We start from the raw sequence: 27,953 nt of genomic DNA on the forward strand, positions 1-27,953 counted from the left end.
ACGTAGGATTGAATGTTCACATGGGACAAACTTAACAGAAGAGGGGTATAATCGAATCAATAATATTACGGCAGAGGTATATTTGAACTCAAAGTCTAACGAAGAATATATTTAAATATTTTCTTATAGTACATGAGTATATTAGTAAAATTTAAGTAAAACTCGAACAATTATTGATTTTAAAGTAATAATTTAAACTCAAAAACGCTGCTCGCTAACAGACCCACTCTATAAAAGAGGAGGGAAGGGTTTAAACAATTTTCAAAGTCCCCCACCCCACCCACCCCCCTCAAAGTACCCCCTCGCTTTCTGCTTCAAATTGAAGCTGTCTTTTTTCGCCCCTTCTCCGTTCTTCAAACATACAATACAATAGAGAGAATACATGCCTCCTTCACTCTAGGGTTTCATCCGTACTGTTCCTAGGAGTTTTTAAACTTTTGGACTTGTAAATTTCTAGGGTTTATCACTCTTTGAAATCTCTCTCTCCATGGCGGCGGAGAAGCTTAGGGATTTGAGTCAGCCTATTGATGTTGCCTTACTTGATGCCACTGTTGCCGCTTTCTATGGAACTGGATCTAAGGAAGAGGTAACAACATATGCATTTGCTAACCCTCTTATTGCCTTCATTCTCCACTTCATTTGCTATGTGTCACTAATGTGGCTTAATTCTCCAATTTGTAATTTCCAATTGCTCACCAAACTTGTCACTTCTTGAGTTTATTTAAGTACAGTTAGCCACATGTTAATTGAAACTTCGGGGAGGAATGAAGACGTTTTGGATGGTTTGGTATGTAGAAAATTGTTTTACTTTATGGATTGGTGGTTGGATACAAAAGTTTGTGATGTATGGTAATTGTACAAGGTGAAAGATTGGGTATAATGAGCACCCAAGGATGTGGCCTAGTGGTCTGAAGTGGGAGGAGAACCATGAGGTCTCATGTTAAATCCCAACGGACGCAAAAAAAACATTAGATGATTTATTCCTGTCGCCTAAACCTTGTTGGCAGAGCTACCCAGTACCTGTGTTGATGTGAGGTAGTAGATAACTAGATATCCAATGGAATAGTCGAGGCTAGCACAAGCTGGCCAATGGAGTATAATGATAGTGTTTTGAGGTACAAGGATAGTGTTCCACTGATATTATTGATTATTTGAGGGTTGACAAAAATGTCTGTGTCAGTTGAAGAAAGTGATGTGGAGTAGGAGTTTGGGATATTTATAAAAGAAAATGATTTCTTTCCCTAGGTGAATGAAGTCATTTTACTCTTTCTTAGGAAGTACTTTCCTTTGTCAAAATCTAAACACAGAAAAAAAAAATTTCACTGGAAATTCTTACTGATTTTTCTGTTTTGCGCTGCTAGCTCTGCATTTTGTTTCCGATTGAGGGCAAGGAGTTTTGTATTCTTTTGGAGCTGTTTATCTCTCTGTATCCCCCCTTTCACCCCTGCGGTTCATAGGGCATGCTTTCTTTATTTTTTTCTGGATTTGTTTTATAATTGTTCGTTTGTCTCAAAAGTTATTCTCTAATGTTTGTACCATCCTGAGAATCGTGAGTTTCAGAAGCTGCTTATTGACCTTCCCCTCCCTGCCCCCCACCCCCCACCCCCTCCAAAAAAAAAGGAAAAAGTAAAACTGAAAAAGCAAAAGACCACTAAAGTTTGTGGAGAGTCGGGTGAGGTATTGTAGTCCACAGACGTGCAATGAAGAATGGAAGCTTTGCATGAATGTGGTTCTGATGATGTGTTGCCATGATCCTTAACTTCGTTCAGCCTGAAGCTTTATGTGTGTGTGTGTGTGTGTACACACACAGATGTAGGAATATGAACTCAGAGACACAGTAGAAGGAAGAACATATCAGCAATAGATTCTCCATTTTGGAGAGTGATTAAAAGAGAAGAAGGGTTGAGATCTGTAGTATTTAGTTCTGGACCTTCTTTCAGAAGTATAGAATTAGGTTTGGTAATTCTAGGGTATGCATTAGTTACTCAGTTGGTGTATAATGACACCAACTGAGTTTTGGTTTTGTCCTCTTGAGCCAAGGGTCTTTCGGAAATAACCTCTCTACCTCTTCGGGGTAGGGGTAAGGTCTGCGTACACACCACCCTCCCCAGACCCCACTAGTGGGATTATTGTTGTTGTTGGTGTATAATGACAACTTGTTGCTAGAACACATCAGTGTACTTGCAATTCCAATCGTTCACGTATTCCGCATCCTATGGGCTATGGCTTTGATTGAAATTTGGAGGATAGTTTATTTTATCTGTATTAGGTGAGGTTTGCAAAATAACTGTTTACAGTCCATAGCATGAATTGCATTTTGCTCATTAGTGGCTCGGCTGCTCTAAAGACATGTATGATTATGTGACCAAGCAAGTCTACTTGTCGTGCATCACAGATTTGGGCTATTTTTTGTTCAGGGGGTTGTAGTCGGACCCAGTGAAAGGTGACATTTGGCGTTATATTGATATGCTAAGTCAATTTTCAAGTTTTGATATGTTTCCTGTTTGATTTGAATGTCATTAGAAGCTTATTGTTTCTACACATCAGTTGATATCACGGTAATTTTTTTTTGTCTTTAGTAGACTTATGATCTTAGATTATATCTGTTAAGAAGCAGAATGGGATGAAGGGGATAGGAACAGTTATGTCTCTGAATGGTCTAGCTAGAAGGCTGAGTATGGGAAAATTTTGGCTTGCAAATCTTGCCATATTAGCAACTAGGCTGAATGAGTTGACTAGAATAACAATTATGGTAATTGACCTAAGTTTCAGTCCTAGTAATGTAGTGACTATTATATCCACTTTCTTTTAGCAACCATTTACATGCACACGCACAACTTTTAGTAATTATTGGAAGTCAAGAAACTGTAAGGATACATACTCCCATATCAATATAGAGTATAAATTAATATATTTTCTGATAAAAAGTTAATATTTGCTTGAATAAAAGGCATTTCATAGATTCCTGAAAAAGAATGAACAACAAAAGATTCATTGGCCAAAAAGATCATATGTGTAGCTTGTTAATTGATTCCATATACCGTTTAATTATCACACAAATTTTTTAGGATAACTAGAATTAGCTTTAAAGCTGTTCTTGTTCTCCATTTTTACTTTGCTGTCGCCCACTTCTATCTATTTTGCTGTGTAGAGAGCTGCAGCAGACCATATTTTGCGGGACTTGCAAAATATCCCAGATATGTGGCTTCAAGTTGTTCACATTTTGTCGAGCACGCAAAGCCTGAACACCAAGTTTTTTGCTTTGCAGGTCAGTTTTTGGAAGTAATTCTATTAGTATTTCGGATATATAAGTTTTACTTGCATCTGTGTTTATGGGCTCTTTACCTCAGCAATTAAACATTTGTATATGTTCTAACTAATATCAATTTCACGCTTATAACTAGGGCGAGCATGTTTAATATATTTAATATATTAGATTTCGTTAATATAGTACAGACGTATGAAAAGTCGTAACTGAGTGCTAATCTTTGATCCAAATTGGATGTTCATATTTTATAGAGTATGTCTTAACTGTTATGATGATTTTAACAATGTGTTTCTTTTAAAAATGACATGTGAGTATAAAATTTACCTTTTGATTGTTTTAAGAATAGAAAAGAAAAGAGGTATAATGAAGTTGACATTTGATCACATCTAATAAAAGGGAAATATTCAATTTAGCATTGATGAAGAGTATTGCTTTTCTTGGTATAGTTATGTAAAGATTCAATTTTGCACTATATCACTTTTCTTGGTGTAGTATGTATTGTTGTTTTGAACAAAAGACAAATGACATTAGCATTTTAAGTCGTTGGACAGTGAGTATTAGAAGCGATTCAAAATTTTGATGTTTCGTTGTATTCTTGTAATTGATATTTGATATTCCTTCTATTTGTTGTTTGTCTTGGTTTAAGTTGGCATGATTTAAGATGAGAGCTAAGGTTGGAGTTCATTCTTTGATTGTGAAGGTAAAGGTAGGCTGTGAGACAACCTAAATTGTGAATTCTTCGGATGTCAATAAGTTTAAAATTGAATCAAAGTAGAGGAAGAAATTATTAAAGGATGCTTTAATATTGTCTTGAGAAGATGGATATTTTATTGACATCACTAAAACAGAATATGGCGACAAGTTCTCCGTATTTGCCCAAATTTAAAATTAATTGTTGGTCACTGTTTGACGGGATTAGTGGATTACTGTATTGGCTTCATACCTGCAGGTTCTAGAAGGTGTTATAAAATATAGATGGAATGCATTACCTGTTGAGCAACGAGATGGGATGAAAAATTACATTTCTGAAGTTATTGTAAAGGTATAACTACAAAATTGATTGTCATATTGGGGACGTTGAGTTGGATTTTCTCATTTCTACTGATTCTGTTAACTATTTCATGTATGTTTATTATCGTCTTGATCTCAGCTTTCAAGTGATGAAGCATCACTTAGGCGGGAAAAGCTATATGTTAGCAAACTAAATATAATTTTGATTCAGGTAATTTAAAAATTGCAAATACTGAGAGTGACTGTCACTCAAGCTACACATGATTTTAAAAGCTGTAAAGAAGGGGTTTTGTTCTTGAATATTTGCATCTGCAGATTTTGAAGCATGAGTGGCCAGCCAGATGGCGAAGCTTCGTTCCAGATTTAGTTGCAGCCGCAAAGACAAGTGAGACTATATGTGAAAATTGCATGGCCATATTGAAGGTCTTTGCGCACCTCTTTTCTTCCTTCTGGTGAAACTTAACAATCAAGTACACACTGATGACATAAAATTTTATTCTTCAGCTTCTTAGTGAGGAGGTATTTGATTTCTCAAGGGGCGAAATGACTCAACAGAAAATTAAAGAGCTTAAACAATCTTTGAATAGGTAGTTCCTGGTGTAATCGTTAGTTTTTCTATCCATTATTAAAGCTCGTTTGTTTATTTCAATCTAGCACATTTTTCATTTTAATATTTGGCTGATTGTATTGTATTATAAGATTGTGGATTACAGGGTGTAACTTGGAAAACCTGGTTGCACATGCTTATGTTTTGTAGCATAGGAATTATATGTTAGAGGAGAACATTTCTTCAGCGCTGGTTTTGTTTTAATTTTGGAATCTAGGGAATAAAAGAGAAAAGAAGAGAAAATAAGAAAAGGAAAAATGGAAGAGGAGGTGGAGAATATTAAAAACTTTCCTTGGTTTGGTTGGGATAGAAAGTGAGATGGGGAATAAGAGTTTTCCTCATTTTGTGAACAAGCTTGTGATTCCTAGAAAGAGATGTTTTGTCCTCTATATTTTTCATTCTCTTGCCATTTTGCCACCAAAAGATAGAAGAAAGTTTCCTCTCCTCTCCTTTTTCTCCTTTCTGAACTAAGCATAATCATGCTGAATCTTTTCATTGAATATGTAGTATCTGATTCTTGAAATTGGACTTGTGCTTGGTATGTGGTCTAATTTTTTGACATGCAGTGTTTCTTCTTCCGTTTAGATCTCTTTTTTAGTTTTGTGTTCTTTGTAATTGGATGCCATTGGAACCTGCTTTCCTTTTCTTACTATGCTTTGCAATTGGTTGGTTTTGAGACCTCTTGGATTCTAATAACAATGGTAATGAGGAATTGAAAGATGGTGCACACTGATGAATGAATTTTAGATTCGTTCAAAGGATTGATACAATTTTTAATCATTTCAGTTGCTTGATCCTTTAATATAACTATTATCTTGCTATTAAATAGGATTAAAGTTCTATTTTATATATGCTTAATACAAAATGCTTATATTCTTTGATATCAATATATTTTGGGATAAATTTTACTGATAGATTCTTTCTTCTGATCGCAGTGAGTTTCAACTCATCCATGAGTTATGCATGTATGTGCTATCAGCATCCCAGAGAACCGAGCTTATCAGGGCTACTCTTGCTACATTACATGCTTTCCTTTCATGGATTCCTGTGGGCTATATATTTGAATCACCATTGGTTTGTATTCCATTGCTACTTATTCTTTATCTTATTGATTGAAGCTTATCACTGTATATGTTACCTGTTGTAATGTGAATGTCTCTGAGGAATTTTTTTTTTGAAGTCTGTCCTGTTTGTTTTTACAGCTGGAAACACTGCTTAAATTTTTCCCTATGCCAGCTTATCGGAATCCCACTCTTCAGTGCTTAACAGAGGTATATCATGGGGATCTCCAGAAAAGTTCCTTTTTCTGATGCTTGATCTGAAGTGATTCAGGACACTTATTGGCTGGTTTGTAAATCTAACAGGTTGCTGTCCTCAATTTTGGAGATTTTTATAACGTCCAGTATGTCAAAATGTACAATATATTCATGGTGCAGTTGCAGGTGAGTGAAAAGAAGTGTAGAATTTACTTGTATGATTTTTAATTGATCTAAGTCTGTCTGTAGCATTAATGAAGGAAATCTATGATGTGCAGCAAGGTGTTCAGCATTCCCTCTCCCTTGTTTTTCTTCTGACTTGATAGGAATACATAGACAACTCTACAAATTGTTTAAGCAAAACGTGGTTACATGGTTATGTGGTTTTTGTCCAAAGCTACGATTATTCTTTCTAACTTACCCAAAAAAAAAGACAAAAATTTCTATTATATTTGTCCTCCTTAACTATAGTTTACAAGAAATCATGGTTTTTTCTGGCCCAAGTTCTGTAGGAGATTTTTCCAAAGGTTTTTAAGCATTGAACCGTTGTTATTTTTGTGTGATTATGCAAGAGAAAACATGTCTTTCACTTCCTATTTGTCTAAGCAATCATACATGGTACTGCTACAAGCAATGACTCTCGTGCAGCTCTTGCGCCCTTGCTTCTTGCCTTTCTTGCTTAGTAAACCAGCATTTTGCTCTAGTATTTTCTTTTACCCCAGGTTTTATAGTTCAATTTCACTGATAGTTCCCGAAGGTGAAGTTTATCTTTGCCTTTCTTGCCTTTCTTTTTGTAGAAACATTTGTATATTTTTTACTTGAATCGATACTATTCTACAAGTTAAAATTTTAAGTGATGATGGATGTCAATCTGAAGCAACGCCGACAACTACATTTCATTCCCAAGCTTGTCGGCGTTGACATGTGAGTCTGCACTATCTATTTCACTCTATTTTGATATATTTCATGAGAATATTAAATAATTTGAGGTTCTGCATCACTAGACTCTAAATTTCCTATGACATACACATCATTGGACAAAGTATCATGACTAAGTGTTAATTCCAAGTAGTTTGTATTTCCTAAATGGTTCTTTTGTTTCCATTGATAATATTTTAGTTACATCTGCATGGATTGCTAGAGATTAAAGATCTTTTGAAGCAACTTCCTATAATGTGATTTTAGGTCTGCCCTGTTCTTTTACCTCATCTCATTTTATAGGTGTATGCTATTTTTTTTCCTTATATCAGATTAGATCATTCCCAATCTTGTCTGATCTTGTATGGATTTATCAATTTTAGCATTTGCATTTTCGCAACACTCATTTTGTGAATAAGTTGTTCCTTAGAAGCTCGATACTCCCATATAGCATTGGTGGTCTTACAATCGTTCTATGGAACTTGCTTTCCACTTTTGTAGGATTCCTTATATCACTTACACTTCCGCAACATTTCTCTAGACCATCCTATTTTAATTATATATGTTACATCTTCATCCATCATACCATCTCCTGGAGTATAAAACCTAGATCTGATTTGATAGGCAAAGCAAGGTTCTGAATTTATTTGCATTTAGGCAGCGAATCTCATCTAATCTCACCTCAATACTCCTGTTCTTATGTTGGTGGAAAATGCAACGTGTATATTTTCTCTTACTTCTACTTATGCTAAAACTCCTACTTTCTAGAGTGGTGCTCCATAGTTCAAGCTTTTGATTGACACTTTTGCAAGTTTCATCATTTAACACAATAATGTTTTCAGTAGCGTACAATACATGCTCTCATCATGTATACTATCCATTAGCGCATCCATAACTAGGATAAATAGGTACTGGCTCATTGCAAATACATAGTGTAAACTTGTAGCTATGGAGAACTCCTATGTATCTCCTACTACTATTTTTACATGTGATGACGTCTTCGTACATATCCGTTATGAGCTTTATATACTTGATATGTATTCCTTTCTTCTCCAACATCCACCATGGCACTATAGGAACTTTCTTGGTACCTTGTCGTACATTTTTCCTGTATCAGTGAATATGATGTATATGTGAGAAACCACGGGAAAAAAATATATTATTGATATTCGTTAAGTGTTTTACAATAGCCCTATTTATATACAATGTTTACATATACCTAAAGCCTTCTATACTAATTTGGGACACTATACATGAATTACTTCTAACACTTGTCCTCAAGCTGGTGCATATAAATTATATGTACCGATCTTGTTACATATATGACTAATACGAGGACCAGTGAGGGACTTGGTGAAAATATCTGCAAGTTGATCATTTGACTTCACAAACTTTGTAACAATATCTTCTGAGAGAATCTTCTCTCTAATGAAGTGAGCCAATCTCAATGTGTGCGGTCCTCTCATAGAACACTGGATTTGATGCAATATAAAGGGCATCCTGATTATCACACACGAGTTTCATCTGACCGATTTTTCCAAATTTTAATTCTTTGAGCAACTATTTGACCCAAACTAGCTCACATGTTGCAAGAGCCATGACTCGATACTCTGCTTCTGTGCTAGATCGAGCAACTACATTCTGTTTTTTGATTTTCCAAGACACCAAATTACCTCCTACTAAGACACAATATCCAGATGTGGAACGTCTATCAGAAGGTGACCCTGCCCAATCAGCATCTGTGTATCCAACAATATGCTCATGGCCTCGATCCTCGAATAGTAGTCCTTTGCATGAAGCTGATTTTATATACCGAAGAATGCGAACAACTGCATCCCAATGATTATCGCAGGGAGAGTCCATAAACTGACTTACAACACTCACATGAAATGAAGTGTCAGGTCTAGTCACTGTGAGGTAATTCAATTTGCCAACCAACCGCCTATATCTTGCAGGATCGCTAAGAGGCTCTCCTTGTCTTGGTAGAAGCTTAGCATTCAGATCCATAGGAGTGTTAACATGTCCGCAACCCATCATTCCTGTCTCCTCAAGAATGGCTAAAGCATACTTTCTTTGTGAATTAACGATACCTTAACTAGACTGAGCAACCTCAATACCTAGAAAGTACTTCAATCTGCCGAGATCCTTAGTCTGGAAGTGCTGAAAGAGATGTTGTTTCAGACTAGTAATGCCATCCTGACATTGCAGTAATAATAATACATCAAAATAAACCACCAGATAAATACACAGATTAGGAGTAGAATGCCGATAAAAGACCGAGTGATCAGCTTCACCACGAGTCATGCCGAACTCCTGAATAACTGTGTTGAACTTACCAAACCAGGCTCAAGGAGATTGTTTCAAACCATAGAGTGACTTGTGTAATCGACATACAAAACCACTAGACTCCCCCTGAGCAACAAAACCAGGCGGTTGCTCCATATAAACTTCATCCTCGAGATCACCGTGGAGAAAGGCATTCTTAATGTCCAACTGATAAAAGAGGTCAATGACGAACAACCACCATGGACAGAAATAAGCAAACATATGTGACTTTAGCCACGGGAGAGAAATTGTCACTATAATCAAGCCCAAATATCTGAGTATATTCTTTTGCAACCAAACGAGCTTTAAGCCAATCAACTTGGCCATCCGGGCCGACTTTGACAGCCTAAACCCAACGACAACCAATGGTAGACTTACCTGAAGGTAGAGGAACAAGCTCCCAAGTACCACTCGTATATAAAGCAGACATCTCGTCAATCATAGCTTGTCGCCATCCTGGATGAGATAATGCCTCACCTTTAGACTTAGGAATGGAAACAATGGACAAAGATGATACAAAAGCATAATGGGGTGATGACAGACGGTGATAACTTAAACCAACATAATGGGGGTTAGGATTAAGTATGGATCGTACACCTTTCTGAAGTGCAATCGGTGGACTAGGAGGAGCTAAGTCCGCAGTAGGTACAGAAGCTGATGCAGGACGTGAATCATCTGGGCCTGATGCTGGATGTGGCCGACGATGATAAGTCAAGAGTGGTGGTCCTGTGGCTGGAGATGTAGGCGGGGCAACCGTAGACTCCTCAGAAGTCGGTATAGGTAGGAGCGGTTGTGGTGGTACTGTGGATGTCGATGAGGATGTAAGAGGAGTAACACTAGATCCCTCACAGGTAGGTACAAGTAAGACCTCAGATATATCAAGATGATTAGATGAAGTAAAGTAAGGTTGAGACTCAAAGAGCGTGACATCTGCTGACATAAGATACGTACGTAGATCAGGTGAGTAGCATTGATACCACATTTGAACCCGAGAATAGTCAAGAAAGACACACTTGAGAGCACGAAGAGCTAATTTATCTTTTCCGGGAGCTAAGTTATGGACAAAACAAGTACTCCCAAAAACACGAGGAGGAAAAGAGTATGCGGGTGACCTAGGGACCGATACTGAATGTGGAATCTGATTCTGAATGGAAGATGAAGGCATTCGATTAATTAAGTAACAAGCTGTAAGAACTGCATCGCCCAAAAAACGCAGCGGAACATGGGATTGAATGAGAAGTGTGTGAGTAGTTTTAATGAGATGCATATTCTTTCTCTCTGCTATCCTATTTTGTTGAGTATATATAATACAAGATGTTTGATGGATAATTCCCTGAGATGTCATAAACTGCTGAAATTGAGAGGATAAATATTCTAAGGCATTATCACTATGAAAAGTGCGAATATAAACACCAAACTGAGTTTTAATTTCAGCACAAAAACTCTGGAATATAGAGAACAACTCAGAATGATCTTTCATTAGGAAATTCAAGTATATCTTGAGTAATCATCAATGAAACTAACAAAATAACGAAATTCTAAGGTTGAACTGACTCTACTAGGACCAGTGTTTTTGAAAGCGAGAAGCGCAAAAAAGCGACAGGGGCTCGCCTCGCTTCAAAAGCGAAGCGCAAAGTGAAGCGCACGCTTCATTGAAGTGAAGCGCAATTCTTAATAATTAATTTTATAAACTGAAATACACATTAAAAAAATTAAATAAACTAAAATATAACATATATATATATATATATATATATATATAAAATTAATTTTCTAAGCTGAAATACATATAAAATTAATCAAATAAACTGAAAATATAACATATATATAATAATTAATTTTATAAAGAACTACACATTAAAAAAATCAAATAAACTGAAAAATATAACATATATATATATAATAGTAATTAATTTTATAAACTAAAATACATATTAAAATTAATAAATAAGAAGAATAAAAGGGAAAAAAAAAGAAGAAAACCCTGCCCTAGCTGTGCAGACGCTGGACGAAAAAAACTGAAAAGAGAAGAGAAGAAGAAGAAGAAGGAAGAAAGAAGGAAGAAGAAAGAAAAAAAGATAAAATGCCTTAGGGTGAGCAGACGCCTGGATGGGAACAAGAAGGAGAAAGAAGGAAGAAGAAAGAAGAAAGAAAAAAAGGAGAAGAAGAAAGGACAAGAAGAAGAAAGAAGAAAAATTACCTGGAGGAAGTCTCTGGCGAATGAAACCCTAGCAGCAGCAATTGATTTTGGGAAGAAGAGAGAAATGGTCGATCAATTTGGTCTTAGGGGTCTGTTTTGTATAATAAAAAAACAGACCCAAACTTTTTTTTTAAACAAACTGACCCCTTTCGACTGAAGCGAGCGCTTCTGCGCTTCACGCTTCAAAGTCGCTTCGCGCTTTTTCGACTGAAGCGAGCGCTTCATCTGGTCGAGTCACCTCAGGCATGGAAAAGCGAGCAGCCATCGCTTCGCGTCGCTTCTCGCTTAAAGCGACGAAGCGATCGCTTTTTAAAACACTGACTAGGACCCCATATGTCAGAATCAACTAAAGAAAAAACAGACTCTGCACGACTCTCAGCACTATGTGGAAATGTAGCTCGAATATGTTTTCCAAGTTGACACGACTCACAATCTAATGTAGACAAACTAGACAAACTAGGCACCATCTTGGATAAACTCGGACGTCCTAAATGTCTGTGAATTAGGTCCGGAGGATCTGTAGTTGGACATGCTGTAGAACAGTTGGCGATTTAAGGTAGTAAAGTCCTTGTGATTCACGCCCTGTGCCAATCGTCTGTCCCGTACTGCAGTCCTGCATAATAAAAGAATCATCAATAAAATATATACCGCAATGGAGGGCACGAGTCAAACGACTAACAAATGCGAGATTAAAAGGACAACGAGAGACATAAAGAACAGAATAGAGGACATGGGATTAGCTTATCCAACTCCTTTTGCTTTTGTTTGGACTCCATTGGCTAGAGTAACATTGAGAAGAGATTGTGAATAAACAATATTTGACAAAAGTGACCTATTATCAGAAATATGATCAGAGGCGCCTGAGTCCATGACCCATGGTCCAAGAGTAGTAGACTAGGAAACACAAGCAAAGGAATTACCAACAGTAGAAGTATCAGTTTGAGCGACAGAGGCTACTTATGGAGGTGTTTGCTTAGTTGCTTGATACGGAAGGAACTCATTATATTCTCCTTCAGATAATGAAAACCCCTAGCTACCTGCAGTCTCAGTCTGAGCAACATGAGCATTTCTAGGTGGTCGACCATGCAAAGGGTAACACATCTCACGTGTGTGCCCAAGCTTGTTACAATAAGAACACTTTGGTCGAGTTCTTCCAAAACGACCTCCTTCTCGTCTATTATCCATAGTATGAGATGCTCGATTTTCTAATGTCTGGGATGCGAGAACAGATGAGTCAACTATCTGTGATGAGATCACTGTATGATTGGGCGTTGCAACAAGGCGAAGTAATCGAGAGAATAATTCATCAACTGTGGGGACAGTCGGACTAGCCAAAATCTGGTCGCGTACTGAATCAAGATCATTAGGAAGTTCAGCTAGGGTAAGAACTATAAACATCTTTTGTCGTTGCTCTTGTTGCTTTTTAACACTAGCAGAAATTAGCATCAACTTCTCAAATTCCTCCATGACTGCCTGTACTTGCCCCAAATAAGTAGACATATCTAATTCCTGTTTCTTTAGATTTGTCATCCGCTATATCACATCATAGAAACGAGATATGTCATTAGTATATAAAGTGCGAGCCTTTTCCCAAACTAAATAACATGTCTGGAATGGACAAAACAAGGGCATCAACTTGGAATCAATAGATCGCCACAGGATACTACATAACTGAGCATCGATCTTCTCCCAACGTGCTTTGGCTTTTTCATCTCCTTCGCTAGCCTTTTTGGTTAAATGATCTCGAACACCTTGACCTTTACACCACAACTCGACAAACGAAGCCCAAGCTAAGTAGTTTGAACTTCCCATTAAAGGTTCCGAGGTAATCATAACGTAGAACTTCTAGAACTCGTGTTTTTAGACGCAAAACATCAAATCCCAAAGACATCGTTGGATTGAAGAGAGGTCTAGCAAATTATTACCAAATAATAGAAAGAATTAACTGTAACCCACTGAAATAGACGAAGGAAACACTGTAGTCGCTGAAAAATTTACTGTAGTTGCAGGAAAAAGCAGTATAGTCGCTCGCCGAAAAAAACTCAAAGTGATCAGAATAAAACGAAAACAAACAAAAACAATACAAGTGAGGTCGGATAGCAGGTGAACCAACTGTTCTGAAGGAACTTTTTCAAAAAATGGCCGGAAGTGGTCGTACTCGCCGGCGCGTGAGCTCACGCGCTCGCCTGAACCCTAGCTTCTGCCGGGGCGTGAGGGCGCGTAAGGCGGCTGCTACCGGAGAGGTTGATTGGGGTTTGGTCGCCGGACGATGACGGATCTTGTGATAGTGTTGGATTTTGCACAATACTGACGAAGAGAGAGATGACGCAAGACAACCGTGAAAAGTCGCCGGAAAATTGTGGCATGGTGACTTCTAGCTCTGTATTCTTGTTCCCGGATGTGTCTCACCACCACTACTCTGATACCATGTGAGAGCACGGGGAAAAATATATTATCGATATTCGTTAAGTGTTTTACAATAGCCCTATTTATATACAATGTTTACATATACCTAAAGCCTTCTGTACCAATGTGGGACACTATACATGAACTGCTTCTAACAGTGTAACTGCTCTTTCCTCTCACTGTAAACTTGTGTCAACATTCTGAGCCAAACTGGTGCATTTGTTGTAAATCAAACCGGTTCTCTGTCATCCTCAAGTTTATGTTTTACCACACTTTCTTGACGTTGATCAGTTCTTTCCATGATAGTTCGCAACATTTTGAATATCTTTCTTTGTTCTCATCTATTGGAATTAAGGTACTACTCTTCCTCCACTCGTTTGGCTTTTTTCTGCTCCTCAATATAACATTGAATAATTTGGTAAAGCATATTATTCTAACTTCTCCAAGACCATTCGTACAATATAGGATTACTATTTGGACCTTAGTCCCTTAAACCCTCATAATTTTTCATTGCACCCTTTAGGCGTTTACTTCTTCATGCTTGATTCTACGATGGTAGCTAAAGATTCTGCACAGACATAAAGGCATGGGCATATTGGGACCTGTAAAGTTATCCTCATATTTGAGTTTGAATGGTTGATCAAAATGACCTTTCTATCTCTCTTTGATCTCATTATCTCCTGTCAAAACTCGTTGGGAAGTGCCTTTTATAAATTTAAACGGGTAACTCTTTATTCCTAATCTCTTAGTCTTGTTAATTTATACATTTTCTTCTCCCTTCCTGTGTCACCAGCTTTTGGTAAAGCCATCTAGGGCTTCACCTTGCACTTTGCTAATAGTCTTGCTAGCTTCTTTCTTGGTCCTCTTATAATCTTCAAATGTTTTTTGCGCCTTCTGCCTTTAGTAATTTCTTATAACACTCCTTTTTGGCGTTAATAACTTTTGGCATCTCCTCATTCCCCACATGTTTCTTATGGCTGACGTCTTGGGCCTAAAGACCCATCTAAAAATTCATTCTTAATACAACCTGACATTTCCTTTCACATGGTATTTGCGTCCTCTTCTGAGTACCATGCTCCCTCCTTTGGTAAATAAGTTTGAATGATAACATTCAGCTTGTATGGTGTGGAGTAGAAACTTCAGTTTAGAAGAGTGGACAATGTTGAGGATCTTGAGGGAGGTAGGATAATTGAGTATGAGAAAGATTTTTTTATAGTTATGTGTAGGTCAAACGTGGTACTGCGGTAGCACAAAGGCTACAAGCCATCATTCACTTGTTATTTGAATTGGAGCTGTCTTCACTTTCTCACACATATCTTCTCTGTATGCTTGCTTGTGTCCCCTTTGTCCATGAGTAGTTGCTATGATGAGTCTGAGCTTGCATTTCAGTCAGTTTATCTGAATCAGATCTATTTAACATGTCAAAAGTTACATTAATTTTGATTTTAGAGTTGGCAAAACTGTGTAAAGATTCAGTTTCTTGGAACATAAACATCCTAGCGTGTGGATGACCTTGATTTTTCTGCCGTCCTTGTTGTTAGTAGTTTGTAGAGTTTTTTCCACCATACCTTGTTTGAGCCATCTGTTTCTGTGATAATAGTGCTCATATATGTTGATTTTTCTTCCCATCTAGACTATTCTTCCTCCCAATACAAATATTCCTGAGGCATATGCAAATGGAAGCAATGAAGAGCAGGTTTGTTAGTTGCAACGAATGATTGGTCACTTAGCTTGTGATATTCACACGTAACCTCATCTCTCTTTCCTTTTTAACCAGGCATTTATTCAGAATCTGGCGCTGTTTTTCACATCATTCTTTAAGGTAAGTTTCTTCACCTTTTGATTTGGTGCATAGCAGCCTTGATTTTACCAGTTTTACTTTAGAGATATTAGTAAGCATATTCTCTAATGAGCTGCTTCACGTGCAGTCTCACATACGGGTGCTAGAAACGTCACAAGAAAATGTAAATGCCCTCCTACTGGGGCTTGAGTATCTAATTAACATCTCATATGTGGATGACACTGAGGTTTTCAAGGTATTACATCTACTTTTGGTTCTTGATAAGATATCTCTTAATACGTGTCTCATTGTTAAGCTGTAATTGCACAGGTTTGCTTGGATTACTGGAATTCCTTGGTTCTTGAATTATTTGAAGCACATCATAATCTAGACAAATCTGCTATGACTGCAAGTTTGATGGGGCTTCAGGTATGACAAGTTACTTGAATCCCTTTTGCCTTCATGGAGCGCACGCACGTGCTTCAGGGCTATTTAGCCTCGTAGGTTATGTACCCTAATTATCAAGAACATAAGTGGATATCATTTGTTGTGCTTTGGTAGGAACACCTATAGGTTACCAGCAAAATGCATTTACTTGGATGAATTTGATTAAATGCCCTTATCTCATAGGATTAAAATTTCCCACCGGATGGGCTTGTTAATCTGTCTGTTTGTTGGTCGTCCTCAAGAGTGTCATACTTGGATCAAGTCTTATTCATCCAACTCCCTCCTTTTTGGAAAACATATGGCGTCTATACAAAAAAATATGTTATTAAGTGGGTGATTTGCTTGCTATTATTGACAGCTTGGTATTATGTTGGAAAGCTTTGATGCCATTTTAAGTATACTTCAAAACCCTTTTTTGGCACAGTAAGAAAGAAGGATTCCTTAAAACTTTTTGCTAAGAATAGGTTGCTATTGCCTATTTGGATTATTACTTGTTAGTTGTGTATTTCTCATAGTTGCATGTCGGTTTCTATAAAGCTGCTAATGTGCTAGTTTTTGTGTTGAATAAGCAGATACCCATGCTTCCTGGTATGGATGATGGACTTGGTGCACAACTTATGCAGAGGAGACAACTTTATGCTGGTCCAATGTCTAAGTTGAGATTACTTATGATCTCTCGGATGGCAAAACCTGAAGAAGTTCTCATTGTTGAAGATGAAAATGGGAACATTGTCCGTGAAACAATGAAGGATAATGATGTCCTCGTGCAATACAAGGTCTTCTATCTCTTTTTAGAATAATCTGTTAACTCACATAGGATGTTGCATGCGTCGGATTAAACTATTTGTAAATGTGGTTCTATAAATTGTATGGATTATGATAATTGAAAATCTGATATGAGCCAAGATAGCCTTCATGCACTTTAGATGTCAATTGATGGCTGCTCCCGCAATTGGGCGGCTACATGTGTAATTTGGCCATCAATTGAAGACTACATGTAGTTGGAGGCTATATTTGTAATAAGTGACTACTTAGATTCCTAGGTCTTTAGCTTAAGGGTATTTAGGTCTCTTGTTAGCTAAATACCCTCCCTAGTATAAATAGCCCTTAAGGCCTTCATTTTTTAGTGAGACTACTTTTTGTTTGATAATGTATTCTCTTTGAGAGAGTGAAATGGTGATGGTCGTTGTTGAACACAACTTGCAAGGGTGTTTTCAAGTGGATTTCTTCCACTTGAAGGTGTCCTCTAGATTAGGTTCACTTTGTTTTGCTAATTAGTGGTTGGTCTTTATCAATTGTTTCTTAATTGCTACTGTTGGGTCTATTCTCAATTTCTATCCTTTTATCCTCGTTTCTTTAATTTCTGCATTCTAATTTGTATCAAAATCTATCTTTTTTGCTGATAAATTAGTGAAATTGAAAAATTCTTTTTGGAAACTGTGTTTCTGTACCTGTTATTTTTTCTGGGCCGGGTTTGAGGAGGAGGTGTATTGCAATAATTGACTAAAGTGTACAGAGCTATTACACGTTTTTGGGTTGCGTATTCTCTATTTGTTTCTCATTCATAACAATGTCTAATGCTGCAGATCATGAGGGAAACATTGATCTATTTGTCACATCTTGATCACGAAGATACCGAAAAGCAGGTGTGCTTCCCTTAAAACTATCTTCTTTGAAGTATTAAACTTGTCTTTGGCATGCTGAAATTTCTCAAAAGCATAATCACTTGTAATTTGAGAAAGGTTAATTTCCAGTTGAGTGCTATTAATTGTTCATTGTGGAGGTGGGTTCAATAGCTACCCTAAAGCTCCGGGCGTCATTTGGTTGATGTATTGGAATAATTAATTTCAGTATAAAATTCTTCATAAGAATACAGTGTTAGTTTGCCGTATAAGGAAAAATAATCGCCGCATAACTTTAATGCACCGTTTGGTTTACAATATTAAAGAATCTATGTATTATTCTGTGCACGATAGAATGTGAAATAAGGATATGTGTATTAGCAATGCCAGGATTAAGCTATTTATAAACAAAAATGCCCTTTTAAAATAAGTTATTTATGTATAACAATCTGTTCATTATTAATCACCGCATAGCAGTTTCTTCATCATTACTTTATAAAAACAAATTCTTTATTATTAATCATCGCATAAATGATCCTTGCATTATGATCCCCACATAACTAGTATGTGAACCAAATGACCTGCTACAGTCGTTTTGTTTAAGGACTAGTTATGTAGGGATTATTTATAAGGATTGTGATGCGCGGGCAAACAATGTGCAGATTGTGGTACGACGAATAATAATGTAGGTTTTGTTCTATAGTGAGTAATGATATTGAGATTGTGTTATGTAGGGATTGCATACTTAAGGGGCATTTATTGCTAATACATGTATTCTTGTTCCAATATTCCGTCTTGCATTAACTATTAAATAGGCTCCCACATAAGTAGTAAGCACCATTTGTTCACTTAACGGGTGTCGGAATCTGAATTATGCAAATCTCAGTCTATTAAGTGCATTTATTTTTATCCTTCCACAATCACTTATTAGCTTGTGAAGGTTCAAATCATTCATATCTTGTACAAAGTCTTAAAATCGTTAAGATGTGTACTTAAACATTCTTGTTGATGTAATCTTTTACTATATTTATTACCACCATCAATCACCACCACCATCGCCACTGTCGGCCACCCCCACCCAACCACCCTCGCTGACCTCTTCCACCACCAGCCACCTCTACAACCTGCCATTATTTTCAACCACCACTAGCAAACCATTTCCACCACCAGGCAACTCTGACCACCACCACCCACCTCCGACCGCCAGCACCACTATCCACCTTTACTACCAACCACCACCATTAGCCACCAGGATACATCTATCACCTCTAGCCACCATTGCACAACCACAGCTCCTAACCATCTCCACCAACTATGACCACTGCCAACCATCACCTTACGACCATCATCGCCAATTACCCAGCTTTTAGAGTGTGATTCATCAAAGAAACAATTTATATAACAACACGTAAATTTTGTAGTTTCTCTAGTATTTTGTGGATATAATATTTATTATTAACTTATTTGAATTCTATATTTATTAGTTTCTAAACAATAGACACATTCAGATTTTGAGAAAACAAGCAGTTTTAATTGTCCAATGTTCAAATCTAGATACAATGTCTTTATAATCAAGGATATATTCAGGTTCATACATCTTAATAAAGACAAACGGGCCCTATTAATGTGCAGTTTAATACTGTAAACCAATTGTTGCAGTAAATATGCAGTTGACCAGAAATCAGTTGTTGTATTATTATGGAAATTTTACGTCACAAATCCAATAATTTATCTTATATGACATTCTATGCTGTAATTATTCTTTTACGTGGCCAACCAAATGACCTTTAGATGAATGGTATTATCCAATGATGAGTAAAATTACTCAGCAAATGAACGCATCATTGTTTACCGACTACTTTGTGTTGGAAAACAGGTCTGATTTGTTCCAATAACTTATCTGTAATTTGTTTTCTTATTTTTGCAATTTAGTTATAGTTTTTGAGATGTTTATTCCTTAAAATTCAGCACAATTTAATTGACAAGAGCTAAATGCTGTAGACTTAATCAGCCTTTAATTTGAAGTGTTTGATCTAATTAGTGGCTCCTTTACCATTTCAAAAACAAAAAAAATTAGTGGCTTTTTCTGAGATGTTAATTATAGATCTGTTCTGTTTTGGGATTCATAATGTTCTCTTATGCTTATTATCATTGCTGTTTTTTGTAGGTTAGGGTTTCATGAAATTTTGTCTTGTCATGTGATGTGACTGTGCTCTGTGATTCTGGATTCATAAGGTTCTAATATGTTTGTATTGCATCAGATGTTGAAGAAACTTAGCAAACAACTCAATGGTGAGGACTGGTCATGGAACAATCTAAATACATTGTGCTGGGCAATAGGATCCATCTCTGGGTCTATGATGGATGAGCAGGTACACCTTATTAGTTTTTCACTTTGAGTCAGAACTGTATTATATGAGTTTCACTGGTTTCAGACCTCAGTCATATGATTTTCATTGGTGGATTTCTATTTTTACTTTTGGACAAGCAACCTCTTTTTTATCATATCCCTTTTGTTTGTTTGTTTTTTGTGGTTGTACAAGAGTTAAGTTAATTCAGTTAGAATGAGAATGTCTGATTGGCCTTTGAATTCAACCTTATTTAATGGTAGGTGCTCTTATCATCTTTCCTTTTCTTCGTAACAGAAGGTTGTAACTAGTAATGAGTGCAAACCTTCAGTTTTAGTGTTATTTTAAAATGTTTGAGGCTTGTAATTAGTAATGATTGTAAACGTTCGATTTTAGCGTCCATTTGAAATGCTTTTCCAAATAATATCAGTCTGTGCACATTATACAGGCAACAATTTGGCTGAAAAAACTGTAATAGCAGTATAGCACGTGTAGAATTTGGTTTATTCGTTTGGTTGCCCTTCAATACCTTTATTGACTCTTATTTGGCATCTTTCATTTGATTGATTGATAGGATTTCACCCTTTTATGTCATACCTTTTCCTATACTAAGATGTCTCTTCTTCACTACTTCTGTTGAGTTATCTATTGACAGGAGAACAGGTTTCTGGTGATGGTGATACGTGATTTGTTAAATCTCTGTGAAATTACCAAAGGAAAAGACAACAAAGCTGTAATTGCTAGTAATATAATGTAAGAATAAAGTTCCAATTGTCACTTGCTTTATGTGGTTACTTAGCAGTTACAAATGTAACTTTTGCTCACAATGTGGTTTATCCTTAATTTTGATAGTGTTTGTGGCCTATCAGTAGCCTGAATTCTTTCTGCTATATGGTGCATGGTTCATGACCTTCATTGGTCCATTGCCAGGTATGTTGTTGGGCAATATCCAAGATTTTTGAGGGCTCACTGGAAGTTTTTGAAGACGGTTGTGAACAAACTGTTTGAATTCATGCATGAATCACATCCTGGAGTGCAGGTTTTGTTTGGCTTCTTTTGAATCAATTCAGTTGGCTTTCTACTTCTTTGTGATTCCTCCTTGCTGGAGTCTTCTCTTCTATTCTATACTAGCAAATTTGATAACTTAAGGATTCCCTCATTTGCTAGTTGTAGTCTTTTTGTTGTTCTTAGACTCTTAAGTCTTTTGTAATACTTTAAATTGCACAATGGTTGAGTGGTTGGTTCACAATGATTGTTGTGGTAGTGCCTGTTAAGGGGTAATCCTGAAGCATCTAATGCAATAATACAGAGATGGTATCAGGAATTTGATGCCCCAATTAGAATTTGGTTATTAATTAAGTGATGGAATGTGTCAGGCACTGATCTGTCTGTCCTGTTTATGGTGGAGGGGAGGGTGGCTTGCATGGTGGGTTTTTATATCACCATGTGGTCTAACACAGGATTGAAACCAACTATTTCTTTTCATATGCTTTTTAATTTTACCTATGGGTTACTGAGATAGCATCATTTCTGGTATTTTGGATCTTGACTCTCTCTTATTCCATAGGATATGGCATGTGATACATTTTTGAAAATAGTCCAGAAGTGCAAGCGCAAATTTGTTATTGTTCAGGTAAGAATATTGTCTCATGTATCATTTTTCTTAGAATCTGAGGAATAGATATTATAATGTTTTCTTTCCTTGTTTCCAGGTTGGAGAAAATGAGCCATTTGTTTCTGAACTCTTAACTACTCTTCCAACAACAATTGTAGATTTGGCGCCTCATCAGATTCATACCTTTTACGAATCCGTAAGGACTTCATTCTAGAATTGAAGTTCTCGTGATAAGCTTTTGCTCGTTTGATCCCTTATTCATATAAAATTGCTTATTTTGTAATGATCGGGTGTATCACTGTCATTTGTTTAGGTTGGTCAGATGATTCAAGCAGAATCAGATCCCCAAAAAAGAGATGAGTATTTGCAGAGGTTAATGGAGCTTCCGAATCAGGCAAGACCCACACAATATGATTCAGATTGGGAGTTGGCTTCAAATGCTCTCTGTGTTTTTTATGTGTTGACAATGTGCTAAATTTATGGCTGTACTTTAAATATTCTTGGAGTTTACACTTCTTTATCACTTATGAATACCTTTTCTCTGGGCTAGAAATGGGCCGAAATTATAGGACAGGCACGGCAAAGTGTTGATTACCTGAAAGATCAAGATGTTATTAGAGCAGTGTTAAATATATTGCAGGTATGTTTCTTATAGAAGTTAAAAAATGTGGTTCCTTCTCAATATGTATCAGTTGCCATAGTGGCGCGTTTTGCTGATTGCATTTTCTTAAAACTGATATTCCCCTTTTTTCAGCATTCAGTATGGGATTTGAATTGTAAAAGTTGTGTATAGAGAACGTCCATTTTCTCCTTCCGTGTTATATGTTCTGCAGAATGACTGGTAGTGTATTTCCAGTGAATGATGCATAAAGACCTCTAATTCATTCTCAAACATCTATGTAGCAAGTGATCCTCATGCCAGTTTCAATTTAACATCTCATTCAAGTTCTACCTTGGTTATGTGGTAAGCACAAAAATGTAGTGCACTTTTGACACATTAGGCTCTATGGGAATCTAATGGATTGTATTGAACACAATATAAGTTCTACATTATGATTACTAATGCTGGCCTTTTTTAGTACTTACATGCTCCTTTTCATTTTTTTCCGAAATTTGTGTAAACAAAGGTTCTTAATTCTGGAAATATGTTTCTTTTTGTTCTCAAAGCAAGCAGTATTCCTGAGTCCAAATTTGTAGAGGATGTTTGTTTTGTACTTTTGTGTACCTCCTTGGCACATTTATTAATAAAATCTTTATCTTTAAAAAAGAAAAAATCGTAGTTGCTTTTATAGTTGTTGGATTGGTTAATATTATTTTAAGAATCGATCTTCACATTTTCTATTTCATATTTAACGATTTTGGTAAGAACCAAACTTCCTTCTGTTTGAAATCTCTTATTCTGAGCATTTGCTTCCGTGTTTTTTCTCTTACCTGTGCAGACAAATACCAGTGCTGCTAGCTCCCTTGGGACATATTTCTTGCCTCAAATTACTCTCATATTTCTGGACATGCTCAATGTTTACAGGTACATCATTGGTTGTGTCCCTCTTCCTTTATCTTGTTTGGTTATTCTATGTTATATGATGTGGGCCCTAATTTGGTGTTTCAATGTTCATGTTGCTGCTTCACTTAGTGAGGTTTTAGTCGTTGGTTTTTAATGGCGAGCTTTTATAACTGCAGAATGTACAGTGAGCTGATATCAACAAGCATTGCACAAGGAGGGCCCTATGCATCTAGGACATCCATTGTGAAACTTTTGCGGTATGGTCTATTTATTTAGTTTGTTCCTTTTTTATCCAACTTTTTGTCATGCATCTCACTTTGGGTTTTGATGAGAGACAGCTCAGTAAAGAGGGAAACGTTAAAGCTTATTGAGACATTTCTGGACAAGGCTGAAGATCAACCACATATTGGAAAGCAATTTGTGCCGCCCATGATGGATCCAGTTTTAGGTGACTATACGAGAAATGTTCCTGATGCCAGGGAATCTGAAGTTCTCTCTCTTTTTGCTACAATTATAAACAAGTAAGCTACTCTTTCTCCTTCCAATTGGCACTTTATAGCGCAGAAAGATTAACAATAGAAAATTGAATCTACCTTATTAGAATGAACCTTCCCACCCCAAATGTTAAATGTGGTGGTTTGCTCCCATATGAATTACCTGCAGCTTTTCAAGTCACACTGAACAGAAGTGATGTCCATGAGTTACTGCTTTATACTATTTTTGTCAGTAATGGCAAACTATGCTAAATTTGCTTCTCTATTTTCTTCCTTGTGTAGGTACAAGGGTGCTATGATAGAGGATGTGCCTCGGATATTTGAAGCTGTATTCCAGTGTACTCTGGAGGTTAGTGAATTGTGCGGTAAATTTGTATGTAGTGTTTGTCTTTACATCGAGGAGTACTGAAGCATTACATTAAGCTACAAAGTGCTATTTGAAGCTATATGAGCTTTCTGTTGGCTGATTTTTGTTGCGGAACAATGAGAGAGTTTACAGATGTATGATTTTATTGATACCTCTATGTGCATTAATTGGAGTGATACTGCTCATATTCACAATCTTTCTTATTTATCAATTGCTTGCTTTGTCTTCAACTGCTGCTTCATCGGTTGATTTTATTTAGGATATATGACTAGCACGGAGCCATTGAAGTTTTTCTGCAGAGATATATGCATAGATGACAGACATGTCTACCAACTGATTATTTTTTGGCCTATTGCAACTCCGTTCGTTCCCATAGTCCAAATGGTTTTCCATTACTGGCTCATAGAGTTCACATACACCTAAGAAGAGCTGATCTCTCTTTTTTTTTCTTTTTTTCCCCCTTTTTTGGGAGTATTTAACTGGTCATATCATCATGATTTTCTTAGTTAAGTTAGTTGTGTCCCTTGAACTAAATGGCAAGTTGTAAGGATATAATGTGCCCCACCAGCACAAGGCTATCTAGTTGCTTTATAGATAATGTGATTTTTGTGATAACTATTAGGGAATTATCAGTTTGATCAATTGGTTTACTGGACAACAGATGATCACGAAGAACTTTGAAGATTATCCAGAACATCGGCTCAAGTTCTTTTCGTTACTTCAGGCAATTGCTACACATTGTTTTCCTGCTTTAATACGACTATCAAGTGAGGTATGCGATCCCATGGCTAGTTCTTGGTGTAGTGTATTTAAAGCACCTTTTTTGTATATTCAAAGCACTTTTCAGAAATACATTGATATGGCTGTCATTTCTTTCTCTAAGTTTATTTGAGCTTATGCTGGATTTTGATGTTTTTTCCTGATTGATGATCAGCAAGTAAAGCTTGTTATGGACTCTATTGTATGGGCCTTCCGGCACACTGAGAGGAACATTGCTGAAACTGGGCTTAACCTTTTATTGGAGATGCTCAAGAATTTTCAGGTGCTTCCTGATTATTGGCCCATCTATAATGATTTTTCGTTCTCTGTGACTGGGTGGTGTAACCATTTTCTATCTCTTGGCAGGTATCCGAGTTCGCTAACCAGTTTTACAGGACTTACTATTTGACAATCGAGCAAGAGATTTTCGCTGTGCTGACGGACACATTTCATAAACCTGGGTTTAAACTGCATGTATTGGTGCTACAGCATTTATTTTGCCTGGTATGTATCTGCCTGACAAAGTGCTCTGCCCAGTTGCACTAGCATGTGCGTCACATTAGTAGTGTTCTGGTTACAGGTTGAGTCTGGCATGTTGACTGAGCCTCTATGGGATGCATCAACAGTGCCTTTTCCTTATCCAAATAATGCGGCATTTGTCCGTGAATACACCATTAAACTTCTTAGTTCATCATTTCCAAACATGACATCAGCCGAGGTGAGTAAAACCTTTTAGATGATGTTTCTCATATATTTTGTGGTGTACGTTATGCCCTAAATTTTAGAACTTCTGTTCCTTTTCAGGTTACCCAATTTGTGAGTGGGCTATTTGAATCGACGAATGACCTGCCCACATTCAAGAATCACATAAGAGATTTCCTTGTTCAGTCCAAAGAATTCTCTGCCCAGGTTATTATTTCATGGAGACCTTTAAGCTTCCAATCACCCTTAGTTTCTGGCGGGGTTTTGTGTGGTGGGGTTGTCTTCCATTTTGCTATCCTCTTCCAGTAAATTCATTACTAAATACGTATATGCCATTAATCTAGTGATTGAAATTTGTGTTTGGCTGGTGTGTGTTGTTTTCAATCTCTAGCAATTAATGTTAACTGCGAAAACCACATTTGGTACTTGATTTTGTTTGTGTAGTCTTATTCCTTCTCCTTTTTGGGGTTGCAAAATTGTGGGACATGTATTGCTTCCTCGACCTCGAGGGATGGAATAAGCCTGTCAAGCTATTCCATATTAACTTAGTAGCAACGAAGCTGTTAAATCTCTAGCTGTTCTGTTTTGGACCTCTACTTTTATCTCTCTTTTCCTTTTTGGTCTTCTGTTTTACTTTTTTGGATTCCTGATGTTCTAGTTTCTTCAATATGTTGACTTGATCTGCAGGACAACAAGGACCTTTATGCTGAGGAAGTTGCTGCACAGAGAGAGACGGAGCGACAAAGGATGCTTTCCATTCCAGGGCTTATCGCACCGAATGAGATACAAGACGAAATGGTGGATTCATGAAATGGAGAGTTTGGGCAGAAGCTAATTTGATTCCATTAATACCCAATAGGTGGTTTGCATTCATGGCGTTTGTTATCATGAACGATCCTGTCCAGCTGATCCTAGTTTTTTATTTTAGTTCTCAAAATTTTCTCACAGTAGATAACACCACTCTTTCATGGAACATTGGCTCATCTTCCAAGGGAAGGATTGACTGGATGTAGAGTATTTAGATCCTAATGTAGGGAATATATCTACAGTGTACGGGTTATAGTTCCAGCTTGGGGTTTGTAGATCCATAGAGGATTCAACAGATTTTAATTGGCTTAGTAGTTTACAGCCATTGAGAGTAGTGTAATATATGCAGGTATTGGCCGGTTGTGCATAGATCATTTTGTTTGTTGGTGGAAACATTGATGTACGTCCTAATGGATTCAGAAGTATGTTTTTTTGCTCGTGGTACATATGAATCCTTGGTTCAACTCCTCTATTTACCAAAGGATTCTCTTAAATTTCTTCTACAGATTCAGGTATCTTATAATATGACACATTGATACGTTCTCTCTATTTACACATTGATACGTAAAACAACAAAAAAAACCCTAGTGAGTTTCCACAAGTTGGGTTTGGAGAGGATAGTGTGTACGCACATCTTACCCCGAGAGGGAAGAGAGGTTGTTTCCATGTAAAACAAAATTCAAAAACTAGAAAAGAAAGAAAAGAGCAGGTATTATGATATAAAATACAAGAGTCTGACAAAAAGGATGTTTTATACACCCGAAAACTTAAGATACATGCTATAGACCGCCATATTTTTAACAAAAATGCTATCACTACTGATGCAATTGAAAAAGAAAAAGAAGAAAAAAAAGAAAAAAGAACAAACAAGAAATTTTATGTTAGAGTTGACAAATAGAGCAATTGCTGCTAACAGAAACTGTGTGTGTTCTAAACATGTCTCTGTGTTCTTGCAGGGCGATCAAGTAGACAGCCTTCTCATGTAAGTATCTTCATGCACAAAAGCTTGCAGGGCGATCAAGTCCCATTGCAATGCCATTAACTTGGCGCTGGTGGATGCCATGGATCGTTACTGTTTGTCCCGGAGTTGAAGGAAAGATAATAGACAATTCCAAGAGCAACACTAGCAAGGGACAAAAACTCCAGGTTTTACAACATAGCAATAGTAGTTTCCAAGGTAATATACTCTGCTGATCATTCAGTGCTGCAGCCGTTAGCATAGTAGAAAAGCTTGAACCTGCATAAGAGGCAACTCTCGATAAAGCTTCTTCAGATGGTAATATGTGTCCAGTAAGAGAAATAACATTTCAATGCATGTGAGATACTGAGATATGACCAAAGACAAATACTGTACATGTCACAGAAAAAGAATCAATCCATCTTCATATGAGTCATCTATATCTATTCTGCTTTATTAGGTCTAATAATTACTTCATACTGGTGCAGTAGCTAATGTCTACAGTCATGACTCAGAGGTATAGGCTTCCATTTCCTAAACAAAAGGAGGCAGGATTTCT

General features: G+C 36.9%; 1 protein-coding gene across 1 annotated transcript; it reads left to right on the forward strand.

The window, feature by feature from the left end:
* The first annotated feature begins 269 nt into the window (after window positions 1–269).
* On the forward strand, window positions 270–26,900 carry LOC104113326 (protein EXPORTIN 1A-like). The gene is made up of 32 exons (XM_018776733.2): window positions 270–586; window positions 3,152–3,268; window positions 4,218–4,310; window positions 4,419–4,490; window positions 4,595–4,702; window positions 4,784–4,866; window positions 5,822–5,960; window positions 6,089–6,157; window positions 6,251–6,328; window positions 15,625–15,687; window positions 15,769–15,813; window positions 15,920–16,027; window positions 16,102–16,200; window positions 16,791–16,994; window positions 17,805–17,864; window positions 20,102–20,212; window positions 20,844–20,941; window positions 21,119–21,227; window positions 21,756–21,821; window positions 21,901–21,999; window positions 22,117–22,197; window positions 22,354–22,443; window positions 23,243–23,328; window positions 23,484–23,564; window positions 23,646–23,828; window positions 24,084–24,150; window positions 24,830–24,940; window positions 25,103–25,210; window positions 25,294–25,431; window positions 25,508–25,645; window positions 25,732–25,836; window positions 26,317–26,900. Exons 1-32 carry the CDS (start codon window positions 488–490, stop codon window positions 26,437–26,439), a joined length of 3,231 nt encoding a protein of 1,076 aa, XP_018632249.1. The 5' UTR covers window positions 270–487; the 3' UTR covers window positions 26,440–26,900.
* Window positions 26,901–27,953: the final 1,053 nt, after the last annotated feature.

This window comes from Nicotiana tomentosiformis, chromosome 10, assembly GCF_000390325.3.
Source record: "Nicotiana tomentosiformis chromosome 10, ASM39032v3, whole genome shotgun sequence".
Taxonomy (NCBI): Eukaryota; Viridiplantae; Streptophyta; class Magnoliopsida; order Solanales; family Solanaceae; genus Nicotiana; species Nicotiana tomentosiformis.

What these genes read in the sequence shown, in the direction of transcription:
- LOC104113326 (XM_018776733.2), top strand. Translation starts at nt 488, where the DNA reads ATGGCGGCGGAGAAGCTTAGGGATTTGAGTCAGCCTATTGATGTTGCC. An exon ending in TTTTCACATCATTCTTTAAG is followed by an intron (nt 15,814 to 15,919) that starts GTAAGTTTCTTC and finishes CTTCACGTGCAG; the next exon opens with TCTCACATACGGGTGCTAGA. An exon ending in CCAAAGAATTCTCTGCCCAG is followed by an intron (nt 25,837 to 26,316) that starts GTTATTATTTCA and finishes CTTGATCTGCAG; the next exon opens with GACAACAAGGACCTTTATGC.